The sequence below is a fragment of the Suricata suricatta genome, chromosome 9, assembly GCF_006229205.1.
Source record: "Suricata suricatta isolate VVHF042 chromosome 9, meerkat_22Aug2017_6uvM2_HiC, whole genome shotgun sequence".
In the NCBI taxonomy this organism is placed as follows: domain Eukaryota; kingdom Metazoa; phylum Chordata; class Mammalia; order Carnivora; family Herpestidae; genus Suricata; species Suricata suricatta.
This window is the reverse complement of record NC_043708.1, coordinates 45850841-45876759: the sequence shown is the minus strand read 5'-3', so window position 1 is coordinate 45876759 and position 25919 is coordinate 45850841. Positions and strand designations below refer to the sequence as shown.

General features: G+C 44.1%; 1 protein-coding gene across 4 annotated transcripts in view; it reads left to right on the top strand.

Annotated features, from left to right (window-relative positions):
• The window catches only part of FRMD6 (FERM domain containing 6), a 79731-nt gene extending 72054 nt beyond the window's left edge, over positions 1-7677 (top strand). For all 4 annotated transcript variants that reach the window (XM_029951808.1, XM_029951809.1, XM_029951807.1 and 1 more), the window contains 2 exons: positions 2747-2838; positions 4734-7677. In XM_029951808.1, the coding sequence (XP_029807668.1) occupies positions 2747-2838; positions 4734-5018 (377 nt within the window). In that variant the 3' untranslated portion in view covers positions 5019-7677. The remainder of the gene's footprint in view (positions 1-2746; positions 2839-4733) is intronic.
• Positions 7678-25919: the final 18242 nt, after the last annotated feature.

The following is a 25919-nucleotide window of genomic DNA, read 5'->3' as shown; positions in this document are numbered from 1 at the left end:
AAAAGATACAACCCTTCAATATTACTGCAAAAAACCAGGAGTATGGGTTTTGTTTTTAAACCTTAGTCACTCCTGACTGCTCTCGCCAAATTTCATGAATTGGTCTCTGTTCTGTCTAAACACGTGCCTTAGAAATGAAGCCAAATGGCCCAGGTACTTACTGTTCAGCCACTTTGTGCTTCGAGTGAAAGACCCAGTTTACAACCAGGGGGACCTGTCATTGCTGTGTCAAGACCCACAGTCCCTGATAAGCGAGCCTTGCCCATGCAACAGGTGTGGGGAATGAGAGATAAGCAAGGCCGGAATATCCATGGTCCCCTATCCTGACATTGAATCTGTAAGAGCAAGGGCTCCTTGTATTGCAGTTTCATCTGCTAACCTGGCAGAAGCATGGCCTCCGGATCTCTGCCGGGAATAGACCTGCCAATGGCTACAGAGAATCGCGCTGCCTGACCAAACACGCATTTGTCAGGCTGCTTGCTGAGGGCATGCTTCGAGCCTTAGAGGTCTCAAACCAAACTTTACCTCCTTCTCTTAGCCCAGTCACTTTCTCATATAGGTACCTCCCTTTACAAATACATTTTAACATATATTAAATATAAACTTACAAGTCTGTGCACATCATATGTGCAAGGACTGCCGTGCTCTCACTTGGTGTGTGCATGCGTATTTTTGTGGAAAGAAAACTGTCTGAACCACACCCACCACAGGGTCTATGGGAGGAGGGGATGAAGGAAGCAGACTTTGGCTTTTTACTTACATATTTCTATGTTTAATCTTTATGACTGGATTTTGTGATTTTAAATAGATATAAAATTTAATTAAATAGGGTGGCTGTTTAAAAAGGTTTTTATGCCCAAAAAAAATGCTTTTTGAAATGTAATTTATTGAAAAAGAACCTGAATGGTAAACAGTGAGAAGTTCTTTGCTGTCCATATAGTGGAATACTATACAGCCATTAACTAACCAGATTTTTAAAGACTATTTAACAATATAAGAAGAATAGGTAAAAAAAAAACAGCACAAATTATATAAACAGGATGATCTCAAGTTATAAAAATGTATATATGTATATGAAAAAACACATAAAAATATTAATAGCCTTTTCTCTGGATGATGGGGTAGTAGATCTTATTTTCTTCCTTGCATCATCCTCCTTTTCCAAATTCTCTATAATTTGAGCATTTAAACATTGGTTTTCAAGCATGCAGCGGAGAGTGAGTACTGATGGAAGTTTGGTAGAAGGCTGGTTAGTGTTCTCAGCACCAGACTTGCTGCTGCCTTGTCTGATGTGGAGTCTGGGTTTGGGAGTACGTTGTTCACAGCCACGGTGGCCAAGGGCATATTGACCAGGAAATTGGGAAGGACCCATCCCAAGTGCCAACCAAGCGTACCAGTCCACATTGTCCTGTGAGGATTTGTTAAAAGTGTAAAGCTTCTTAAACGATGAGGATATTTAAAGAAGGACCCCCCCTATTAAAGCAGCCTGTACCGCCCCCCAAAACATAAACCCACTTGGGAGTTCTTAAACTGTCTCCATGTAAACCAGGAACATCTTCCTTCCATGTTTCAGTTGAACTAATTATCAAACACTTAATATATGCAAGGCATATACGAGTCACTGAATCATTAGGCGTCATTTCTAAAGAGTGAAGGGATAAAACGCAAAATGCCATTTCTGAGGTGATCATCAGTAGCTAAATAAAAATCACATTGTCCTCCTCAAGGTGCCTTTGCTATAAGGTGAGAATGCTTTATCGGAGAAGCCATCTGGCCTTAAGAATCTGGGTTTGACCAACTTGCTTCATCTCTTTGCCAGAAAAATGTCCGTGATCTTCATTTCCCTCTACGGTTCTTGTTAGCAGTTTTATCTTAAGAAACATTTTCTTCTGGTGCTTCACTCACATGCTCTAGCCACAGAGGGAAGTTTCAGCCCTGGATTTCTGTTTATTAGCAGATCACCCTTAAGCACTGGGGTGATTAAGGACCCTGTTGCCATCAGATCCAGAACTGAATGTTCAGGCTGGCCTCCCATTCAGGGCCTCTTCCCACTAGGACCAGCTGCAGGAGGCCAAGTGCCATGGGGCCCCTGTCAGCCCGAGGAGCTCAGAGCTGTGCGCCCCATAGGCAGGCCCTGCACCTCGCCCTCTCTTCAGTCGTCATTAAACTGTTGGATGGACGCTGCTGTCAGCCCCGCTATAGAAGAGGAGACCGAAACACAGGGAGGCTAAGTCACTGGCCAGCGCACACTTAGTACACAGTTAATTACTTTTCTGGGCCCCGTTCTAGCCCAGATCTGTGTGACTCTGGAGGTCAACCCCCACACTACACTGCAACCACACATCTTAGGGTCCCCAAACTTAGAAGGCCATGTCACGGTTCAGCTTCAGGGAGAAACTGCTTTCATCTACAGTCTTTGTTTTTGTTACTAATTTCATCATAAATAGCTTCATTAGAAGTTGCAGCTCACCTTAGAAAACTCAGACTCTCAACTCCTCCTGTACTGTAACCCCACATTTATCCCTCACCCCCCCCCCCGCCCACTTACTGTCAGACAGGAGAGGGAATGTGTTCCATGCTGCTTGTCTACCGCAGATGAGTCTCTGAGATTTTTCAGGAACGCTTAATACTTGACCTTTCAGTCTTGGTGGTAGCATATGTCAGATATGTGGCAAAAAGTGTGAATAATAGGAAGCCTTCATTGTTTTGTTTTGTTTTGTTTTGTTTTTTCTTTGTTTCCCTTTAGGGTTGATTGTGAAAGAAATTGGTTCTTCCACCTCAAGCTCCTCAGAAACAGTTGTCAAGCTTCGTGGCCAGAGTACAGATTCGCTTCCGCAGGTACAAAAGGAATCGGGATGTTTCAGTTGTGCACTGAAGTTACAGAAAACGTTAAGTAGGAACTTACATTTGTATTTTTATAAATGAGCAAAAATTAGAAACCATAAGGCAATGATTCTTCTTAGGTACATTCTCATTCTAGCTTTATCCTCAATTTATATCCATTGCATTTGCTAGTTCCAGTCATCTTTGAGCTGGTTTTTACTTGGAAAAATTATGTACTTTGTTTCACGCTTTATAGAGGTGGGAAGTGTGTGGACTTCAGACTTCAGGTTGTGTGTCTGGACTTCAGCAACTGGAGGAATAACTTTCTCGTTCAGGCGTGTTATGGCAGCAGTGTTTCCACATTGATCCTTCTGTTCAGGTTGCATTTTCAAAGTATGCCAAGGGAGGCTGTTGGATAACCTGTGATCACTTGCTGACTATTAAAATATCAAAAGATAAAATACTCTGAAATTCACGGTTATAGCTTCTGGATATTCTCTACAGCTGATATACCCCCCTCTGTTTCCTGTGCATTCTCTTTCTCTCCCTTAGGACCCTCTTTTTTGGCTCATCTCTGTCTTTTTTGTTTTTTTGTCTTTTTGCTTTCTGTGTGTGCTTCTGTTTTCCTTTTTCCTTTCTCAGTCCTCTCTCTCTGTGCACATGATGTTTTATTACATATTTTTTGAATACTCCAGTGAGTAATGTCTAAAGCAATATGTGTAGCATGATGACTATAAGCTGGAGAGTCACACTGCCCAGGTTTGCACCCTCTGTCACAAGGTGTTGGATCTCCCTGAACATAAATCTCATGGTGCACAGCTAAGGATCAGATTCCACGCCTGCAGAGTGGGAAGTGCGTTTGCACACCTGCTGTGTGGATTTGTGAGGACGACCTAATTAATTCTGTGTGGGAGACCCTGTTGGCACCTGGGAAGCCCGCACGGGTCCGGGGATCTGCGTCTTAGGGAGTGCTCGGGTGGGATACTTCCAATAAAATGGCTTTGGGCTCAGACCCTGTTCCCCCCTCCACTTTGGCCTTTAGCAAAAAGTGATCTCTTACTCTGGAGAGATTAGTTTTTGTGGTGTTCAGCAGCAAAAGCTGAGAGGGACAGTGCTCTGTTTCCTTAAATAACCCATTAAGTGTCTTTCATTCATGTAATTGTCGGAACCAGTTTTTAACCTGCTTATGTTTCCAGCCAGTACCACTTCTTGGGATAATGAGTTCTGGAAGTCTGTTGCCCGCTGTGTGGAGTGCTTGGTGCAACACCTCCCACTGTGTTGGGAAGTTGCCTCTTGCCTCCCAACCTTTCCGGTACTTTGTATTATTTTTCTATCCAAGAACTCTAGTTTTTTTAATTTAAAAAAAAAAACAGTTCTTCAAATTATATTCCTTGAGTAATTGGTTCATTTCCCCATTTCTTATGAAAATAATGACAGACCTCAGCATGAGAGTGTTAGCATGCTGAATTGTCATATTCTAGTGGGGAAAAAAAAAGAAACTATTACTTTACCTATTTAGCCTTACTTTAAGACAATTCCTTGACTTCTAAGAGGCTATAGAGGATTGGGCTCCTGTTGCATTTACTTCCTTTGCCTTGGCTCATTCATCTGTAAAATGGGGAGAATAATAGCCCTGGGCTCATAGGGTAGATGGGAAGATTAAACAAGTAAATACATGTATCATGTTTAGATGAGGGCCTTGCACATAAGTAGGGCTCAGTAAATGTTAGCCCCTCTGACTGTGGGTGGTGCTGTTTTCCCCGCAGGACCTCAGACCGGAAACCACTTTTTAACATAAAGATTCCATAACCATTTATGATTTTGTAGCATCTCTTTTTGCAAGGGCAGAATATTGCTACCCTTTCACACTAGTCAAGTCATCCTCTTACTAACCTTACCTTATTTTGCAGACCATATGTCGAAAACCAAAGACCTCCACTGACCGACACAGCCTGAGCCTTGATGACATCAGACTTTACCAGAAAGACTTCCTGCGCATCGCAGGCCTCTGTCAAGACACTGCTCAGAGCTACACTTTCGGGTGTGGCCACGAACTGGATGAGGAAGGCCTCTACTGCAACAGCTGCTTGGCTCAGCAGTGTGTCAACATCCAAGATGCTTTTCCAGTCAAGAGAACCAGCAAATACTTTTCTCTGGATCTCACTCATGATGAAGTTCCAGAGTTCGTTGTATAAAGTACGGCTGTGCATAGGTAGCCACACAGGCAGCCTGCTGGATGGAGGCTGGAGGCTGGAGAAGCCACGGGTTCTCTCTTTAATTATTGTGCCATATTTTCTTCACCCCACAACGTAGCTCTTTCTTTATATTTGCAATGGAAGTAAAAGCCTTGGGACAATTGCACTTTAAGTATTACACAGAGAGAAAAGAACTACAGAGAATGTACAGCAAGACAAGTGCCCAGAAGTTCATGATCCTTTGGAAGGAAATGTGCTTTACTGGTTACCAAGCCTTCGGCATATTGAACTGTGGTGTGTTTCTCCGTCATTTTGTTTTTCAATTTGATTATACAACATCACATTTTTTTATCATGTGAAAGATTTTGTTAAGTTGATTTGTTTGCTTGTAAAAAAAATTTTTTTTTGTCACTCCCTCATGCATATGGTTTGAGGGAAGAGAGAAAGAAGAGTCTCTCCTTTTAACGGAAAGACCATTGCCTAGTACATAGCCATTGCCGCCTCGCTGGGGCTGTCCCAAAGTGAACACTGATGAAGTGGTCAAAATCTTGTAGTTCTAGCAAGCCAAAGATATGTACATAACGGAAACGCAGCCCAGGGCCAGGAAGACATGAATGAAGCAATAACCAGAAGGCTATGTGTGCTGTGATGCCTTTGACTCATTCACGCCTAGGCAGGGCCCTGTCCTCCTCCTGCTCTTCTCGAAACCTCTAGGACCCTGCTGCATTTCTCATCCAAGTAACCCACTAGTTGTGTTCATGTCATCATGCATTTTGTAGAGTTTACAAAACCAGTTTCTGTTGAAACTCTGGAAACGTCTTAGAAAATGTTTGTGCTTGGTGTTTTGTTTTTTAATCAAGAACAAATTATGGTAATGCTTGTTTCTGTTTAACCAAAATACCCTAACTATACATATATGTTATACATATATAAATACCTGAGGTAGTGCGTGTTTATATGTGTTTATAGCTTGCTAACTCTTCATTTTGGCTTCCATGACTGTTGTTGTGTGTATCATCTTTCTTGTTTAATATGGAGGACGTGTCACTGAATGAATGATACCTACAGACAATCAGTTAATATATGCAGAGGTGAGAACGACTGTTTTCTCATGTGTCTCTTGTGATTCTCAACCCTGGTTGCACAACAGAATTATTTGGGGAGCTTTAAAAGCAATAACTGTTTGGATCCCACTTCAGACCAGTGAAATCAGTCTGTCGCAGTGAGGTCCAGGTGGAATTGCCTTCCCCTTTAAAGCTCTCCAGATGGAGCCAGTATGCTCCGGCGGTGAAAACCACTGCTCCAGAGGGTGTCTTTTTGTTAATTTTGAAGTTAAGGTATGCAGAGAATGTCAGTGTTTGAGAAAGGGCCATTTATAAGGCTGTTACTGCCACCACTGTTAGGGTATATAATGAACCAAGTCAGGAGAGTGAACTCATTAACCTTTAGACGTGCAGTAACGATGTTCGCACTTCGGGAGAGAACTCTCGCACAATGTCTTTGTACAAGATGTTTGTAATGATTTCGTATTTTACGACATTTGTTTACCATATTTTGATACACCATTTTTTCTATCTGCCAGGTTTTCTTAAAAAAAAGAAAAGACTATAATTTTCTAAAGAAACAGTCATATTTTTATACAAAATTAAGTTTTCAGGTAACAAAGAAATAGATTTAGGGTACAGCAGAACATGCAGTGCTCCCCAGGGAGGGGGAGCCGGACAAGCCTCACCCTGCTGCCCTCGGCCGCCCGCGTGCAGAGGGGCAGGCCAGTGTGGACACTGCAGCCCCGGTCAAATCAGTTCAACCCGACACCTGGAAAAAGGAACAGAAGTTCTATAGAGTTTTGTAGTCATGCAATTATTTTGCTTTTATCAAAAGTTTTAAAAGAACCAAAGTTTTCAGATACCAGAATGTACAAGTGTCTCAGTCTTCTGTAGGGAAGGGTAGAAGGATCATCCGATGACAGCTTCCTGTATAAGTAAGTCATTAAATAGTCCACCGTTTCTTCTAGATGCTTTGAGACAGTTCCTAGGAAGAGCCCAGATTATAATGTGGTGCATTTCCTTGGCTCTTAGTGTTTCTTGTAAACATTGAGGCAAAAGTATATTTAATTAAGTATGTAGTGCTTTATTTTCTCTGTCCTTCAACCAGAATCAGGTCTTCAGGGTTTTGCCAGCATTGTTGGTGGGTTTGCACACCCTCTTTCTAATTGGGTTTATGAGTAGTCTTGTAGGTTTTCAAAAATGAAACATGCTAGGGAACATTTTTGCTTTTTGATCCTCTATTTGCAGCAGAATTATATATATGTATATGAAAATCCATTTTGGTTATCTACATTTTGTATTTGGAAATTGTTTTAAAAAATAAAAAAGGAAAAGAAACGTATGAAGCTGTTATTTATTCTGCATTTGTTAATGTCATTGCTAATCAGTGTGCCGGGTTGGTGTATACTGCCTCAGCACAGCAACATTTGTATTTGCAACAATGAGCTTTATATCTACATAAACTGTAAATAATCCTTTCTGTGAAAGGATCATCATATCAGGAAGATACCAAAAGTGTGTAAAAGAAAACTGCATTATTTTGTAATGATTTCTTATAGGCATTTCATGGTAAGATTAGCAGTCAATAAAGTTACTTTTTATTTGTCTTTAAAGTGCCTTTTTTGTTAAAAGTTCTCAATTAAGTAAGAACATTAAAGAGTGAATGTTTTCTTTATGTTCTTTCCTATAAGTGACCACGCTGAGGGACAACATAAGGGTCCAAGTGGTAGGATTCTGAGCCCGGAACCACAGAGCGGCGCTGGGGGGCACGGAGGCCGAGCGCCGCCACAAGCTGCCCCTGCTCCGCGTGGGTGAGGCGTCCACGTATTAACTCCTTCTGCCTCGGGGGCGCAGAGGGCAGGGCCAGTTCTCAATATCAAGTTAGAGACAAGGAACCAAAGCGCGGAGAAGCTGTGGCAGCCCAGCTGTGGGGCTAAAAGCACTTGGTAAAATGCAGTATTTTATTTTTTTTAATGAAAATAACTACTTTAACTTTGCCCTCAAGATAATCATCATGGACATGTTAATTTTAATGTTTAAAAAGTAAGTGGTTGTATTTTAAATATTTTTTTATGCTTTTTTATTTATTTTTTGAGAGACCGAGAGCTCAAGCAGGGGACGATCAGAGAGAAAAGGAGACACAGAATCCGAAGACAGGCTCCAGGCTCTGAGCTAGCTGTCAGCACAGAGCCCAACGCGGGGCTCGAACCCACCAACAATGAGATCATGACCTGAGCCGAAGCTGGATGCTTAACCGACTGAGCCACCCAGGCGCCCCAGTGGTTACATTTAAAAGCATGCAATCCCAGGGCTCAGTGTGAGGGCAAAGTGGCAACTAGGAGAGGGCCGGAGCTGAGGGTCAGTAGACAGGTGCAGCAAAGCCTGGCTTTCTTGGTAAGAGCACATCTGTTATCTTCTCATTACTCCAGTTTCCTTAGCTATCATGGGATTAATAATTCAAAGGACTGTGTGAGGGATTAATAAGGTAATAGTTATGCCCCTGATCACTAAGGTGGGAGAAAGGAGGGTGTTTTCCAATATTCTAACAAGCATTTGTCTTGTGTAGAATTGAGCCATGTGGCCATTCGGAAGCCTATAATCCAAAACAAAAGTTTTCTGATGAAGTGTTAATTCCTGAATTTTGCAGCGTATCTGGTAAATTGTGAGTAATTTGGAGTCGAGGGGAAAAAAAATTCTGGTCACCTGCTATGTATCTGCCATTACACACGTGTCTAATCTTCACAGCCCTTCAAGTGGTCAACTCATGTTACAGCTGAGGAGACCGTTGAACTTCCCAAGATCCTACAACTAGTAAGTAGAGAGCAGAGTTTTAAACCCAAATCCACCTCCAAAAGCTTTGCTTTTTCTACTACATATACCGTGTTACCCGTTAACACTTACAGAAACTTCAGAATCTGATAGGGAAGACAGACTTAAGATTTGTGATAAATGACATTTATTTGCACATTTTATAAGCTTTTGTAATGTTTATTTTTGAGGGAGAGACAGATTATGAGCAGGGGAGGGGCAGAGAGAGAGAGACACAGAATCTGAAGCAGACTCCAAGCTTCGAGCTATCAGTGCAGAGCCTGACATGAGGCTTGAACTCATGAACCACAAGATCATGACCTGGGCTGTTCATGTTGCTTAACGAACTGAGCCATCCAGGCATCCCTGCACACTTTAAAAAAAATTATTTTTTAATTTATTTTGAGATCGTGCGTGAGCAGGGGAGAGGCAGAGAGAAGGAGAGAGAATCCCAAGCACACCCCATGCAGTCAGCACTGAGCTCTGATGCGGGGCTTGAACTCCACAATCTGCGAGATCATGACCTTTGCAGAAGTTGGATGCTTACCTGACTGAGCCACCCAAGCACCCCTGCCCACCTTTTTTGAGCACCCTTATGCCAGAACTATAGAAGGATTATTTGGGTAGTGTTCTGGCACAGTGCAGTGGAGACCTGGGGGGTGGTAGCAGGGAGTGGGAGGTGGGAAGAATGTACAGAGAAGAGCTGTGAAGGGGGCCTTGTGGCAGATGGGGGTGAGGTACAAACTGTCCACGCAAAGATGAGAAGCCACAGGCAACAGTGCTCATTCAGGGGCCTTTAGGCTTGAGTTAACAACTCCCCCCAGACTAGTAAAAGGTTCTGGGTGCCCAGAGGAGGACACGGAGTTTTTTCTGGGCAGGGAGCCATTGGGGGTGCTAAAAGGAAAGAGACATGTTTGAGAGACCTTTGAGAGAAATAAGGGGATCAGTGCCAATAGGAGATCAGGGAGAGGGGAGCAGGACTGGGAAGATGGTGACCTGACCAGGGATGTGGCAGCAGGGGGAAAGAAAGATTTAAAATTATGTGGCTGTGATTACCTCACCCCTCTCATTTTCTCCCTCCCCTTTCTCCTCTCGTGTCTCCCTCTCACCACCCCCACATACACACATTACCTTCTAAGCTAAAAACTGGAGAAACAGGCAAGTTTTCCATACTTGGAAATATCCTTGGGAAGACCAGAAAGTTCACTACTGCTTTATAGAATGAACTACAATCTACTCTGCACGGATGCTTCCAATGTTAAAAATTGGCACCGTGGCCACAACCACTCTAGTCTGTCAGCCACGGTTCCCAAGCAGGGCTGCACCAAGGACTGACCTGGAGAATTTGAAACAGCGATGCCTGAGCCCCAGGCCAGAGCTTCCGATTTGTTTGGTCTGGGTGGGCATGGTACTATGAAAAGTTTGGCAAGTGAGGCTAATGTGCACCCACCAGTCTACAAGGAACCTGAGTAATGTAGAGCCAGCAGGCTACCTGCTCTGAACTAGCATGATCCACACTTGGAATGAGTTGGGTCTACAGAGCATCCCAGTATATTGCATTTTTGTAAGAATGATATTGTTTGTGCGGATAAAGAGGTCAGGGAGTGGACCGACGTTCAGGTGAGGCACTGAACTCACCATCTCGAGAAGTCTGAATACACCCACATTCTAGAGAGCTGGGCATTACAGACATATAACTATTTTGCTAAGTATGAGGGTGGAGATTCTGTGAATACAGTAAAATACTTCAAAAACTCCTCCCTGCCACTTCCATTTGCCTTGTCATTTCTCTGATGCTTTGTATGAGCTGATCCCTACCGAGAATGATGAAAAGAAGTAAGCTAAATTCCACCTAGCCCTTTGAGTCTTCAGACATTCATTCTGAGTTAATGGAGAAGCCTGACCTCTGGAAAGTCCTGCTCACATGCTCTGGGACATTGTGGGTGATGAAGTTATGTACACTCCAGAGTTTAATCGAAGGTCTTATAAACAAGGCACAGCTATAATTAACCAACTCATTACTTACGATGGGTGTTTACCCATCTGGTGTCAACCCTAGTCTGTTAAGGTCTCCTCATTTTATAGCTGTTATTATAGCGAGAGATGGATTTTATAAAAACAGATAGTTCCCAACTTAGAAAGGAATCACGTTCCAAGTTTGCTTCTAAATTGGTTGTTTGATATTTAGAACACAACATCCCCAACTAGCCCACAAAGGCCTATTTATCCCAGAGATATTATTAGAGATGATTTGTTCCTGCGCATTAGTAACCACCAACAAAGAGGCCCAGAGTATAAACAAGCTAGGTGGAGCGATCCGACAACCAGACACAGGATATCTCCCCCAATAGACCAATAATTCAATCTTCAGGTTTTTACTTCTCACGGTATATCCGTGCTCAACTGTAGATAAAAGCAGAATAAGGCTTCAGGTAAGCCATGCCAAAATGAAGCAGCTCTAGGCCAGTTTCTACCTGGCGGTTCCATGAGGAATGCTTCTAGGGTTTTCCCATTCACACCCCACACCCTAGTCCAGAGCCACTCAGTCCTGCTCTGCCGTCATGACAGTCAGCTGGAATGAAGCCAACCGTAAGATCAAATCACAGACCCTCTTCCATCTACAGGTGGGAAGAGGAAGCAGAAGCCTCAGGGTCTTGTTGAAACTCTGTCTCTACATTGCTACAGGGTATAAATAAGATGCTAAGAGAGAAGTGAAGGAGAGAAATGAGTGTGGGAGACCACAAAAGCCAATGGAGAAAGTAAAAGAAGGCCTAAATCAACACACCATGTTCCTAAAAGGAAAGACTCAATAAGATGATTTTTCCCCATCAGTTTCGATCCAAATCCCAACAATGAAGCATTTTAACCATGATGGAGTCATAGGAATAGTGTTATCCTCTCACCTTAAATAACTTTTTTTTTAAATGTTTTATTTATTTCTGATACAGTGAGACAGAGCATGAGAGGGGGGAGGAGCAGAGAGAGAAGGAGACACAGAACTGGAAGCAGCCTCCAGGCTCTGAGCTAGCGGTCCACACAGAGCCTGATGCGGGGCTCGAACCCACGAATGTGAGATCTGACCTGAGCCAAAGTCGGAGGTTTAACCGACTGAGCCACCTAGGTGCCCCAAATAACTTTTTTTTAATGTTTGTTTATTTTTGAGAGAAGAGAGAGACAGACAGACAAAGTGTGAGTGGGGGAAGGGCAGAGAGAGAGGGAGACAGAATTCGAAGTAGGTTCCAGGCTCTGAGCTGTCAGCACAGAGCCCGACATGGGGCTCAAACCCATTAACCATGAGATTGTGACCTGAGTCTTTAAACCTTCAACCAACGCGCAGTAGAGGAAGCCCCAGAAGGACAAAGTCGTCACTGTCCCAGCTCACTGCCCAGAGAGGTTTTCCAGGCCAAACCAGGGAGGAAGAACCAAGCAGACCCCACTGGTCTCGCAGAATTGAGAAAGCAGAGTGGGAATTTGAGGAGGCCAAGGTAGCTAGAGGTCATAGGCCTGAATGCCAGAGAAGAGAAGGCTGCACAGAGCAGGAAGAAGCAGGAGAGGGAGAGAGAGACAGAGAGCGAGCACCGGTTTCTCTTCCTCCTCGTGTGCACTTGGCACTCAGACATACTCCTTCGTGGACCTGTCATCTAGGCTGGCTTTCACGCCACAAGGGCAGAGAGAAGTGGTTGTCGACAGAGCCACAGGGCCTGCAAAGCCTAAATATTTACTATTTGGCCCTTTATGGAAAACATTTGCCGATTCCTTATCACTATCATTAATAACAGGAATTCTGTGGTGTTTCTTTGTATCTGGAAAAGTAAACATGTTCTCATTGGGTCTGTATTTCAAAAAGTTCTAGGCTTTTCCTTGTTAATATCTCTGGTGAATTTTGCATTTAACTGATTATTGATATGATTGGGTTTAAATGTTCCGATGTTCTCTCTGCTTTCACTTGTCCTAGTCTTTCTTTGTTCCTTTTTATCTCTTCTTTGCCTTTTTTGGGCTTAGTGGTTTTTACTTCATCTTTTCTCTTATACCTCTTTGTTTTGTTTCATTTTAGCAGTTGCTTTAAAGTTTATGGTATACACCTTTCAGCTATCATAATCCACCTTCAAATAATATTATACCATTTCAGAAGCAGTAAAGGAAATTCATACTGGCCTATTTGTTATTACGGTACATTTGGCTTTTTATATATCTTATAAACTTCATAATATGTTGTTCTTATTTTTGCTTAAAATGATCAGTTATTTTTTAAGGAGATTTAAAATGTGAAAAAAATTGTGTTTTATCTTTACCCACATATATACCATTTCTAGAACTCTTCATTCTTTAATCAGATAATGTGCTTCATCTGGTATTTTCTTTTGGCCTGAAAGATTTCCATTAACGTTTCTCATACAGGTCTACCAGTGTTGACTTCTTTCAGTTTTTGTAGGCCTATAAAAGTTTTTTATTTCATTTTTGTTTCTGAAAGAGATTTTTTCTGGGCATAGTATTGAATAGCACTTTTATTTCAAAATTTAAAGGCTTGCTTCTTAAGCTCTGTTGGATAGGACCAGAGAATGTTCAGTCTTAGAAGAGAGACTGAATGTGTATTCAAGTGGTATCTTCTCATCTTCCATAACAAGAAGCTGACAGAGAACATTCCAAATTGAAAAGGCAGTATACAAATATTGTGAGAATGTTACTTTAAAATATGGAGGTAAATTTTTTTTTCTTCTAGAACCACCTCAAGAATTGAAAGTGTTAGCATCTGAGGAGGGAAGAGGAAACTTCTATTTTTTGTTACCGGCTTTATAGCACTTTCAAATTATGGAGTCTTATTACTTTAAAATTTAAAAAAATCTTTTTAAGAAAATAAAACCAATTTCAGTCACTAGCATGGAACACTGGGTTCCCAGAGACCATAAAGAGAAAAGGATCAGCAAATAGAAACAAGTGTGGTGGGCATCAGTCTTCATTTTGAGGAATGGGCTGTTGAGTTTATCTCCAATGAACACAGTATGGACGCGAGCCCAGGAGGTGGGCTGGAAGAGGGAGGCTGTTCCTTTGGGCATGGACTCTTCCTGACAGCGCCTTGCAGGCTATTCTGGGAGGTGTTGGGCTATTAATGAAAAAGGCTTTGGGCAGCCACATGGGAGTTGTTTGTAGCGAAAGTGCCAGAAGGCGCTTTCCTCCTTGCACACTGGGACATGTGGGGTTGATGCCCAGTGAAAGTGATCTGGCTCCCGTTTCCTTGGTGAGAACAGCCAGCAGATGGGTGTCTGGTAACTCAAAGCCTTTACTGAAACGGACCAAGTCAATTCCTCCACCTGGCGTGGGGCTGGGGCCGACTCAGGTTTCAGCCTCCAGCCTCAGGGGGCTAAGACAAAAAGTGGCGCAGAAGAGACTCAGAGCATGTCAGGATGGGAGGCAGTGATAAGCAGAAGATTGTTGATCAACCTATCCCCTCTTCCAAGTGTTCACAAACCTGAATGATTCTCAGAAGCTCCAAAGACTTTTTTGGGGGGGTTTTGTTTTGTTTTTTTAAGATTTATTTATTTCCAGTTCTTGCAGCCCTCCAGACAATCAGAACCTGTAGGCGTTTTAGGCCCAGGATTCTGTCTCTCCCACTCATTCCTCCGCTGCTTCCCCCTGCTCCCACCTCCACTAGCCCTGCTGTGCCAGTTTCAGACCATGTCTTGGCTGCTCGAGGCCCCAGGGCAGTCCTCTCCCTACTTCCGCTTTCTCTTCTTCCATTCAGAGGCAGCAGGCACTTTCTGAAACCCAGAGGTAAAAATCTGCTTTTTGGGAGGGGCTTGACAGCACCTGTCAGCTACAAAGTCAGGCTGTGGGGGAAGCAGGGGCTTCCTGGGAAGGGTGGGAATAATGCTCACATACATTGTTGCTACTTTTATGCCATCACTTATGGAAAAATGTTGAGTTAAACGAGGAGTTGAAATTCTGCCCCCATGGGCCAAGCTGCTAGGTGGGCTTAGCTGGAACCACAAGAAGGTACTCTCTACCTGGAAGCTTCTACCTCAGGTCCTTCTCCTCATTCCAACCTCAACTCCATGACCCCCGGCCCCGTCAGAAAGTTCCTCCTTGAACACCCAGCTGAAATGGGTCCCTCCGTGGCATGTCTGCCCACATGCCACTATTTATTTCCTTAATAGCACCAGTCACAACCACCAACTCTGGTTCACAAATTCATTTATTATTCTTTCATTTTCTGCCCCCTACACCATAACTATCAGCCTCCTGAGGGCAGCCACACCATGAATCCTGCTTAACGCTCCCACAGCACTTCCAGCAGTTTCCTGGCACAGAAGACACTCTGTGAATCTGAGTTGAATGAATACAGTAATATCGATTATGAGAAGAAGAAACTTCTCTTAATTCTAAAACACTTTTTTTTTTATTGATTCTGGAACCGGGCTGCATCTTACAGTGGATGAGCATATTTGATGCTATATTTCACTCCCACTCCTCCCTGCAAAGCTGTTAGGACACCAGGGCGCTCACGTAGTAAATTCTGCCTCAGCACGAGCCGAGGACAACTCACATTCTCCTGAGCCGAGAGCTTCCCTGCCTCTAATCCAGGATGCTTTTTCTGAGCAACGAGGAGGAGGGAGGCACATCAAAGGGGATGGAACAAGGAAACCAGTGCCCAGAAATCAGAAGGAACACAGAGCATGAAGGCCAGCATGCATTTTCCTTCATCCTCACCGTCCTTCTTCCCACCGTGGGTGTTTATTCAAGTGGCTGGAGACACATCTGCCACCTGCCTACTTAAGTCCCGGGCAAAGCGCAGATCCCTCCACTCAAAGATTGCCCTGGGTTGAACAACTGCTTAAAGCAGCATCTTGTCAGTGTGTGATCCTGCACCAGCCGCCTCAGAACTTCTCAAAGAGTTTGCTTAAAATGCAGATTCTTGGGCCCAAACCCTCCACGGAGTTGGCCTCCGTAAGCAGGACCCACAATAAGCGCCGCCTCCCGCTCCCGCCCCACGTGATTCCTAGGTGCGTGGTTCTCAAACTTAAATGGAAAGGAGGGCACGATTCCCTCGCGGACCCAACTCGCCCCCAGGCAGCCTCTGTGACACATGGGAAAGGAATCCCACAGGCCAGGGCTGGGCGCGCCGGGCCCACACTGGGTGAGCTCTGGCACGCGGGCTGGGCGGGCCCGGGGGTGGGGGGAGCGGGGGGCTCAGCCGGGGCGACCCGGCCTGTTCTTGGCCGCGGCCTGACCCCTGGTGGCCAGAGCGAGTGGTTCGGCGGGAGGGACCCAGGGCTTTTGTGCTGTTCCACCTCCGCCTGCAGCGGCTCTATGGCCAAGACTGGAATGACTTGAGGAGGGGGTGATATGCAGTTTGTGGATTTTTCCAGATTCCTTGGTTTGCCTCCATCGCTTACGCATCTTGTCGGAGCCCTTCTCCCCTGAACGTCTGGAGGCGGCGTTTTAGCTGCATTTGTACATATCTCATCCGAGGGAGGAGGGGGAGAGATGGACAGGAAGTTGGGTGTTTTTATAAGACATTAATTTTTTTTAAAGGTTGGAGTAGGAAGGAAGGTGTAAAAAATCGCAACCCGACACAGGCGCGCTACGGCTGCAGCTATTCGGCCGCTGACTCTCTTTGGCCTAGACCCCGCTCGCACCTGTCTGCGCACCTGAACCCACTGAGGATTTGACCCAGCTGCAGCCCATTCTCTGCGCTCTGGGTCCCGGGTGGTCTACTCAACACGCAGACGCTGAACCTGTTGCACTTGCTGAAGTTCAGTCCCTCCCAGGACGCAAGTGGTCCTAAAAACAGGTAATTCAAGGGGCGTCTGGGTGGCTCAGCCACTGAAACGTGGGACTCTTTATTTCGGCTCAGATCATCTGAGTTGGCGCCCCAGGCTCCGCACAGTGTGGGGCCTGCTTGGAATTTTCTCTCTCCCTCTCTCTCTGCTCCTCCCCTGTTCATGCTCTTTCTCTCCCAATAAATAAACGAACGAACAGGAATTTTTGTTTTTAATTCCTGGTAATTTGTAACCAACCAGAATTAGATCACTTGATTTTAATCATGAATAAGAATATACCTCTGAATTTTCAGAACTGATATAGAGCCCAGGTGAAGGACTCAGTATACCTCTGAGTGATCACAGAGAAAGATTAGTGTGCCAGGGTAGCAGCCACAGAAGGAGAGCCCCTCCAGGGGTGGGTGGTGTGGTGGGAGGGGAATGCAGTCTGAGAGTCAGAAGTCTGAGCTGTTGCCGGGTTGACTGACACTCGTTTATTCAGTCACTTAACACAATTTACTGAGAGCCCTCTCGGAGGAAGGCATTGAACCGGATGCGACAAAGACAAAGAAGAAGAAGACATATGGTTCCTACCCTCAAGTTATTTTCAGTCTTGTGGGAGGCAGCAGAAAGGCCTATAAACCCCAAACTATCAAACTGTGTGGACCATGGATTTCTCTGGCATATTTAGTTCTTTGATTTGCTGCGTGACCACCATCATTGCCACTTTCCATTCATAGGGTGCCTAGAACCTTACTCAATTCTCATAGTAATCCTATAAGGGAGGGCCTGTTACTATCCCCATTTTATGAATGAGGACGCCGAGTACTTGGGGGCTGGGTGGTGCCCCTGAGGTCACACAGCTGGTGCGTGGTGGTGGAACCAGATCAGCGTGACTCCAGAGCCCTCGCCGCTACCCACCAGGTGATAATGTTCTCCAGGGCCTTCCGCCTCCAATCTTGTCTCGGCTGCCATGTTGCTTCGAGTCAACTTCTTACCCTCTCACTTCCAGCTTATCTCTACCTGCTTAGCCATCTGACATTCTTTCCTCTGATGTCAGAGAATAAGGCTCACATCCTGCTGCCAAAGCTCATCCCCCCCGCCCCTTCCTTCTTCTCCAGACTGTCCACTCATCTCCTTTCTCCTGGACTTCCGATTCATTATCAGTGCTCATTGTCTACCCTCTACCCACAAACATGCCAAAGGTTCACCTTTGCTAACAAACCTACAAACACAACACAACACAAAGGTTTCTATATCATACGCCTATTAGAAATGCTAACATGAAAAATACAATACCAAATGCTGGTGAGAATATGGAAAAATTGGGTTGCTCATAAATTGCTGTTGGGAGTGCAAAATGGTACATAGTCTTTTGGAAAATAGTTTGGTAGTTTTTTTGAAAGGACATACACTTACCATACGATACAAATATGGCAAATATTTCAGAGACATGTAAACTAACATCACATAAACTTCCATGCAGTGTTCATAGCAGCTTTGTTCATAAGAACCCCAAACTGAAAACACTCCAACTGCCTTTCAAAATGTGAATGGCTGAAGTAAGTGTGATGTTTCCATGTCATGGAATGCTACCTGGTAATAAAAAGGAACAAACTCTTGATACCTACAACAGTGACGGTCTCAAGGACATTAGGCTGAGTGAACAAAAGCCAGTCTCTAAATGTTACATACTATATGGTGGCGTGACTATAGTATTTTCAAAATGACAATTACAGTGATTCATGGCCACCAAGGGTTAGGCAATTTGAGGGAGTCCTTTGTGGAGCTGGAAGAGTTCTGTCTTTGATTGTGGTGGCACAAATCTGTGCTGATGAGAAAGTTGCACAGAACTGTTCCTGAGCACATAAGTGAATGTAAAAACTGGTGAAATTTGAATAAGGTCTAGGTTGTAGCAACATCAATTTCCTGGTTTTGATAACATACATGACAACAGTGTAAGCTGTTACTCTTGGGTGAAGCTGGGTGATGGATACGTAGGACCTCTCTGTACTGTTTTTGCAACTTCCTGTGAATCTATAATGATTTCAAAAGAAAAGGTAAAAAAAAAATGCATGTACTTTGAAATCAAGCAACTAAAAGAAGCTTCATTGCCTTATATTCAGTTCAGCCCTCCTGGGTCCCATTGCCCTCCTCTGCCCCAGTGCCACCCAGGAGGTAATCTGGCCTCACTGTCCACTTTCTCAACCTCCCCTGGCTCTCCGGTCCACCACCATCAGCCCTCTGCAGCCTCCCCGTCACCTGGCAATGAGGTGCGTCCACACTCTTCCCCTTGCGGGTCCTGTCTGCGGCGCTGAAACCATGGACTCGTTCCTTCTAATCATTGGGAGTCTATGAAGAAGCACTTTCCTGGTCCTGCTCAGCCCTCTCTGGCCATCCCTTCTCTGTCTCCTTTGTGGATTTCTCTTTCCAATAGCTTATCTTCTGCTACTTATCCCTTCAGTGTCAATGGTAAGGGAATCAACACTGACCTACTGCTTTTCTTCCTCTTCACTCTGTGCCAGCACAACGTCATCCGCTGTCCTGGTTTTGACCACGCTTCTCTGTTGAGGTCTCCCAAACAAATACTGCCGGCCCAGGCCCCTGATCAGGGGCCATCTACATCTGGACGCCTTATGAGCACTTGAGATTCAACACGCCCACATCCTATTCTGTCACCTTCCTTCCAAATCAGCTCTTCCCCTTGATCCCACATCGCCTTACTCTTTTAGCTGGACTCTCAGGGCTCTGCCTTGGTCCCTCATATGCAGTTAGTTGACGGGCTCCTCTTGTGTGGGCCTTCCCAGTGCTCCTTGGTGTCTTCACCACTGTCCTTGCTCAGGCCGTATCCTCTCCTGCCTGAATGACTGCAATAGCATTCCAGCTGGTTCCCAGGATACAGGATCATCTTTCCTAAGTCTGTCCTTCATCTTAGGGCTAGAGCATCTTATTTTAAAATAGAAACTGCCATGGGGCACCTGGGTGGCTCAGTTGCTTAAGCATTCAATTCTTGATTCTGGCCCAGGTCATGATCTCATCCTTTGTAAGATCCAGTCCCACATCGAGCTCTGTGCTGATAGCATGGGGCCTGCTTGGGATTCTCTCTTTCCCTTTCTCTCTCTGCCTCTTCCCTGCTCTCTCTTTCTCTCTCTCTCTCTCAAATAAATAAACATGAAAAAAATTAATTAAAAAATGAAACGTAAACTATCTTTATCCAACTCTTTAGTGGTTCAGTTCACCACTTAGAGCCAGAGGCCCAGCCTTTCCTCTGGCACACGAGGCCCCGGTATCTAGAAACTGCCTGTTGCAGGGGCTGCTCCCTCAGTGACTCTGCATTTCACTCGCTGGCACAACAGCACTGTCTGTGCACGTTGCTTGCGTTCGCCGTGCCTTACCTCCAGCCTGCACGCCATTGTGTCCCAGGAGAATGTGTTTCCTCATTCCAGCCCCTCTTTTCAGCCCTCCTAGGACTAGCTAACTCCCACTCGGTGGGAGTTGGTGACCATCTCTAACCTGCCCTCCGCACCCCCTCAGGTTTATGTTGCAGCTGTTTGTCTTCCTCAAGATTTGATAGGAAAGATGAGGACACCAGATTTAAGTGCGGGGCTTCGGATTCCTTCAGGCAATGAGAATGTTCTCTTCTTTGCAAATGAGACTTAGGAGCTCAGGGGGAGGTATTACAAATGCTTTAGGTTCCATAATATGCCTTTTGCCAGCTGATGGAGTCCGAGGGAGGAGGAAGGACAAGGAAGGAACCTGGTGACCCTCTCAGCAGGGGGCTGCAGGGAGCTGGGGCTGGAAGGAGGGGCGAGACCACGGCAGCCCAGGCCTGGGTGTATTCAGGTGAAATACAGACTAAAATCGACTCCCGTATCCCGGTACTGGCTAAACAACAACAGTAAGTTATATCTGGAGTGGACGCGCAGCAGCAGAGAACATGGGAGAAAATGTAGAAACCATGTCCTTGCTATTATGGGAAAGGAGGTAAGGAACACATATCTTTATGGGAGTAGAAGAGGAATTCAGGAGCTGTGAAGTCTAGTCAAGGCTCACGCAGACCCTCAGTCAGGGACAGGGAACCCGAGAGCCCATTTTGGAGTCAGGAGCTCTAACACGAATATGGGCAGGGAGCCGGGCAACAAGACCAGGTGCAAACACCAAGGTACGCTGCCTCCTCCGCCAGCCCTCCGGGGTCTCCCCAAGGCAGCCTCCCTTCTCCCGTCATCTCTCAGGCCTTAGTGCACTCTCCTCCTAAGCTTTTTGGTTTGTCCTGGCCATTTTTGAGAGTGAAGGAGGCAACTCTTTAAAATAAACTCATTGTCTGTCACCTGATTTGAAATATGGCTGGTTTCAGACTTCTGCTTTGCTAGCTTTTCTCATCTGAAAGAAGAGAGTTGTGTGCCATCTAGTGGTTGAGGGCTGCCACAACAGCAATTATGCGCCTGAAAAACATCCTTTGCAGTTCAGCACCAGGGCTGCCTGGTGTAAAGCTCTTGAAAGGGTTCTGGCTCAGGGGCAGGAGCAATCAGGGAATGCTCCAGTAGAGAGACACTGGGAACTGAGCTGGTAATTAATGGCATTGGATGAGGGTCCAAAGGGATTTTTCCTGCAACGAATATGATTTTATCTCTAGGTGCCCTTTTCCCTAATTAATAAATGAATTCCAGTTCACGGTGGTTTAAAACAATGACCTTGCACAGTGGCAAGAACACCAGACTGAGAGCTGAGACTTCTGGCATCTAATTGTCCCTCTGTCACAGAGTAGCGAAGGGAACTAGCAGCAGAGGATAGTGGAAAGAGTACTGAACTGGGGCCAGGTGCTTGCTATTCAAGACCTACCACTGTCTAGTATGTTCACCTTTTACTGAGCACCTTCCCTGTGCCAGGTGCTGTCCAAGGTGTTGTTCACGTTTCTTCCTCATAGCCAGCGTTAGTAGGTCTAGAAGTGAGGAACCTGAGGCTCACCGAGAGTGAGTGAGCTGTCCAACTCACAGACTCAGTGAGTGACGAGTCAGGATCTGATATGATGTAGGACTCCAAGGCATATGATTTTATTTATTTATTTATTTATTTATTTATTTTATTGCTATACTTTTTTGTCAGTGAATGTGGGAGAGTTGGGGGTCGGAGGCGGTCACACCTAGGCCTGATGGTTTGAATTTATTGTGTCCATTGATGATCGGGCAATGTGCTGTTGCTTTTTAATTGAATCCTGTGTGTTTTCATTTCTCATCTGACTTTCTTTATAAAGGCATTTTAAGAGATTGAACTACCTCTGCTTCAAAAATCATGTCCTTTGATTTCTGAAGACAAAAGATACAACCTAGAGAGAGCACTGTGTGAGGGATTAATTGTAAAATCACGTTCTTTACAGGGAGGACAAGATGCCGCACCACCGCTGATACAGTGCTCTTCCAAGTAAGGGCTGTCATTGCCTGTGAGATGCTTGTCATTACTGCGGGAACTCAGGTACACTTGTTCGAGAAACTTATTCGAGGCCACATCACTATGACTCAAACACAGGCCTTTATATTTTTTATTTTAATTTATTTATTCACTTACAAATTTTAATGTGTATTCATTTTTGAGAGAGAATGAGAGCGAGAGGGAGCGGGGGAAGGGCAGAGAGAGAGGGACACACAGAATCAGAAGCAGGCTCCAGGCTCCCAGCCGTCAGCACAGAGCCCGACGCAGGGCTCAAACTCACAAACTGTGAGACGGTGACCTGAGCCGAAGTTGGACACTTAGCTGACTGAGCCGCCCAGGCGCCCCAACACAGGCCTTTTTAAACACAACTTTACTGAAGTGTAACTGAACTACAACAGACTGCGCCTATTTAAAGTAAAATCTGGTAGGTCTTGATATGTATAAAATGGGGAAACCATCACCATAATCAGGGGCATGAACGGATCTGTTAGCCCCAGAAATTCCCTCAGCCCCTTTAGACTCCCCTCCCCGGCCCCACCCCACTTTCCTGTCCACACCTATGCTACCGTCTCCAGGCAAACTTTGATCGGCCTTTGTTACTATGGTTTTCATGTTATACAATTTTATATAAAAAGAAACAGAGTTTGCACATTTTTTTGGCTGGCTTTCTTCATTCATCTTACTTATCCTGAGATTGGTTCATGTTGTGTGCGTTAGTAGATCATTTTTTAGAGTTGACAAATATTTCTTTGTCTGGATATACCACAATTTATTTATCCATTCTCTGATGATGGAAATTAAATTATTTCTATTTTGGGGTTATGATGAATTAAGCTGTTATAAACATGAGTGTACAAGTCGTGCCGTGGACACAGGCTTTCATTTCTTCTAGGTTAATAGCTAGACATGGAATGTCTGCATTCGGTGACAGGTGGAATGTGCTTAACTTTTAAGAAAGAGCTAAGCTGTTTTCCAGAGTGATTATGCGTTTTATGTATCAGTCGTATATGAGAGTTTGTTTATCCACATCTTTGCCAACACTTGCCATGGTCAGTCTTTTCCATTTTATATATTCTCAGAAGTATGTAGTAAGATCTCGTGGTTTTCATTTGCGTTTCCTCCTTGACTAATGATTTTAAGTATCTTTTCATGTGCTTATTAGCCATTCATACACCTTCTTTAGTGAAGTGTCTGTTCAAATCCTCTGCCCAATTAAAAAATTAAGTTGTTTGCTGCTTATTTGGGTTTGAGAGTTCCTTATATATTTTGGGTAAGAATAATTATCAGGTATGTGATTTTTCAAATACTTGTCTCACTCTGTAGATTGTCTTTTCATTCTCTTCTTCATGTCTTTTGAAGAGTGGACCTTATAAATTTTGATGAGGTCAGATTTATAAAATTTGTCCTAATGGATCATATTTGGGGTGCCATATTTAAGAAAGAAGTCTACCTAACTCCAGGTCACAAAGATCTTTTTTCTCTGTGTTCTAGAAGTTCTACGATTTGAGTCTCTGATCCATTTCAGTTAAATTTTACCTGATGTGAGATGAAGGTACTGAATTTTTTGTTTGTTTGTTTGTTTGCAAATGGATAGCCGCATCATTTTTCCGCATCATTTATAGAAAAGCCCGTCTTTTCTCCACGGAGTTTTCCTTGCACTTTTGTTGACTATCAGCTGCATATCAGATACATGTAAATCCTGTTTCCAGAATCTCTGTTCCATTCCACTGATCCACTGGTTCACCTTTAGGCCAACACCGTACCATCTGATTACTGCAGCTTTATGGTAAGTCTTGAAATAGTATGAGCCCTCCAAATCTCTTCTTTTTCAAAGTTGTTTTGACTATTCTTGTTGTTTTGCATTTCCATACATATTTTATAATCAGCTTTTCAATTTCTACGGAAAAGACTTCTGAGGTTTTGTATAGGCGAGCACTGACTTTATATCAACTTTAAAATTCACCTCATCTTTCATCATGTCTCAGGAGTCACAGCTCTTTGTTCCCCAGTGTTCACATTTTCGAAGACCATTGTTCCGTATTTTTGTAGTTTTGTTTTTGGCCATTTCAGGCGGGATTGTAAATCCAGCCTGTTAGTGCCTCCTGACTAGCGAACCAAGGCCTCTAAAGCCAAATCCCTGCTCTTTCTTTAAGAAGCCCGATGGAACGGAAGAGGGGTATAGTCTCACCTTAAAACAAGCAAACAATATGATTTTATAAAAAGTTAAGTTTTGCTCCTGTTACCGCCTTCAGTAAATGTTTAAAACCCTGTCCTTGGCTCCCTGGTAAGACTGGGTTATTACATAGCAAATTTTACATTTCCAAATTTTGATTCTCAGACATTAAATCTATTATTTTTATTCAATTATTTTTATGGAAAGTCACCAAAAAACCACCTGATTTGGGGCAGATTTACTTATTTGGAGGAGATGTTGTCTTCCTCTGTAATTCTGATAATTAAAACAATTTCCTAGTATAGAGCATTTAGTATAAAAAGAAGGATTAGTTTTTCTGAGAAATCTCATCTGTTCCAAAACAGAAAGCAGAATCAAGGACTCTGGAATATTGGTGGTTCTTTTTTTAAAAAATTTATTTATTGTTGAGAGGCAGAGAGAGACAGAACATGAGCGGTGGGTGGGCAGAGAGAGGGAGACACAGAATCTGAAACAGGCTCCAGGCTCCAGGCCGTCAGCACAGAGCCCAACATGGAACTCACAAACCACAAGATCATGACCTGAGCTGAAGTCAGATGCTTCACCAACTGAGCCTCCCAGGCGCCCTGATTATTGGTGGTTCTAAACAGAAACCCTAATGATCTACTATATATACTTAGCTTTTGACTTCATTAACTTTTTGGAAATGAAACTGTTGGGAAAGCTAATCTAATGTCATCCATTAAATACGAAAAATAGAAATTAGATCATTAAAGTGAATATGGCTGGTGCCAAGGTGAACATAATGAAAACTACTTTATTACTCTCTATTATTTCAAAGTAGCCATTTAATTAAGATTTCTTCCACCAGCAAAACTAATTTTATAAGTTTATACAGCCAGCAAATTTCAACTTGCACTTCCAGAAAGTAACCCTTTGGCGTTATAAGGGATTTATGTTTATTATCCAGGAAAGAAATGAGGCTGAAAGGCAAAGAGAGAGACAGCTCAGTGTGTCAGGGGGAGGATTGTCCTGCAGCCTGGGCGCTCACAGCGAACAGTAACATTCCCAAGTCCTCAGACTAAATTTAGTCTTATCTACGTTTCACATCAACAGCTCGTCTAAGAAATACTGCTGGAGGTAGGAGGCTGGTTCTGGATTTTATCCCTCCTTGAATTTGTTGATGGAAGTGGAAGCTTGAATAGCAGTGTCATCCCGCTTGCTGGTTTCCATGAAGATGGGGCGGCAGAAATTCAATAACTGTTCAGAATATTAATTTAAGCTCCTGACAGCCAGTGATCACTGGGACATAGAGTACTGACCCAGCTGCTCAGCTCTTTTAGAAATGACTTAATTACACAGTTGGAACAGCTGTTAGAGCCAGCCAACGACACATGAGGAAAAAAAAAAAACAGTTAAAAGGAGAAACAAGACAGGATTAATTTGTGGCCTAACTCATTAGGACCTCCTGCTGTCATCCTTTGCCAAGCCACTGGGCCTTCACATTTTAGACAATGATCGCATACCTCCAGCCACCCTTGTTAGTTCCCTTGATTTTGCAGAAATCATAACAACACCCAGGAGTCATTAAAAGCACCTGGAGCATGTAATTTGTTCCAAATGGGAAAAGCCTTCCCAGGGAGACCAGGGACAGTCCACTGAGCCTTGGCCCTTCCCTCTGGTGATGTAAACTCTCCCCCTAGACTTAGCT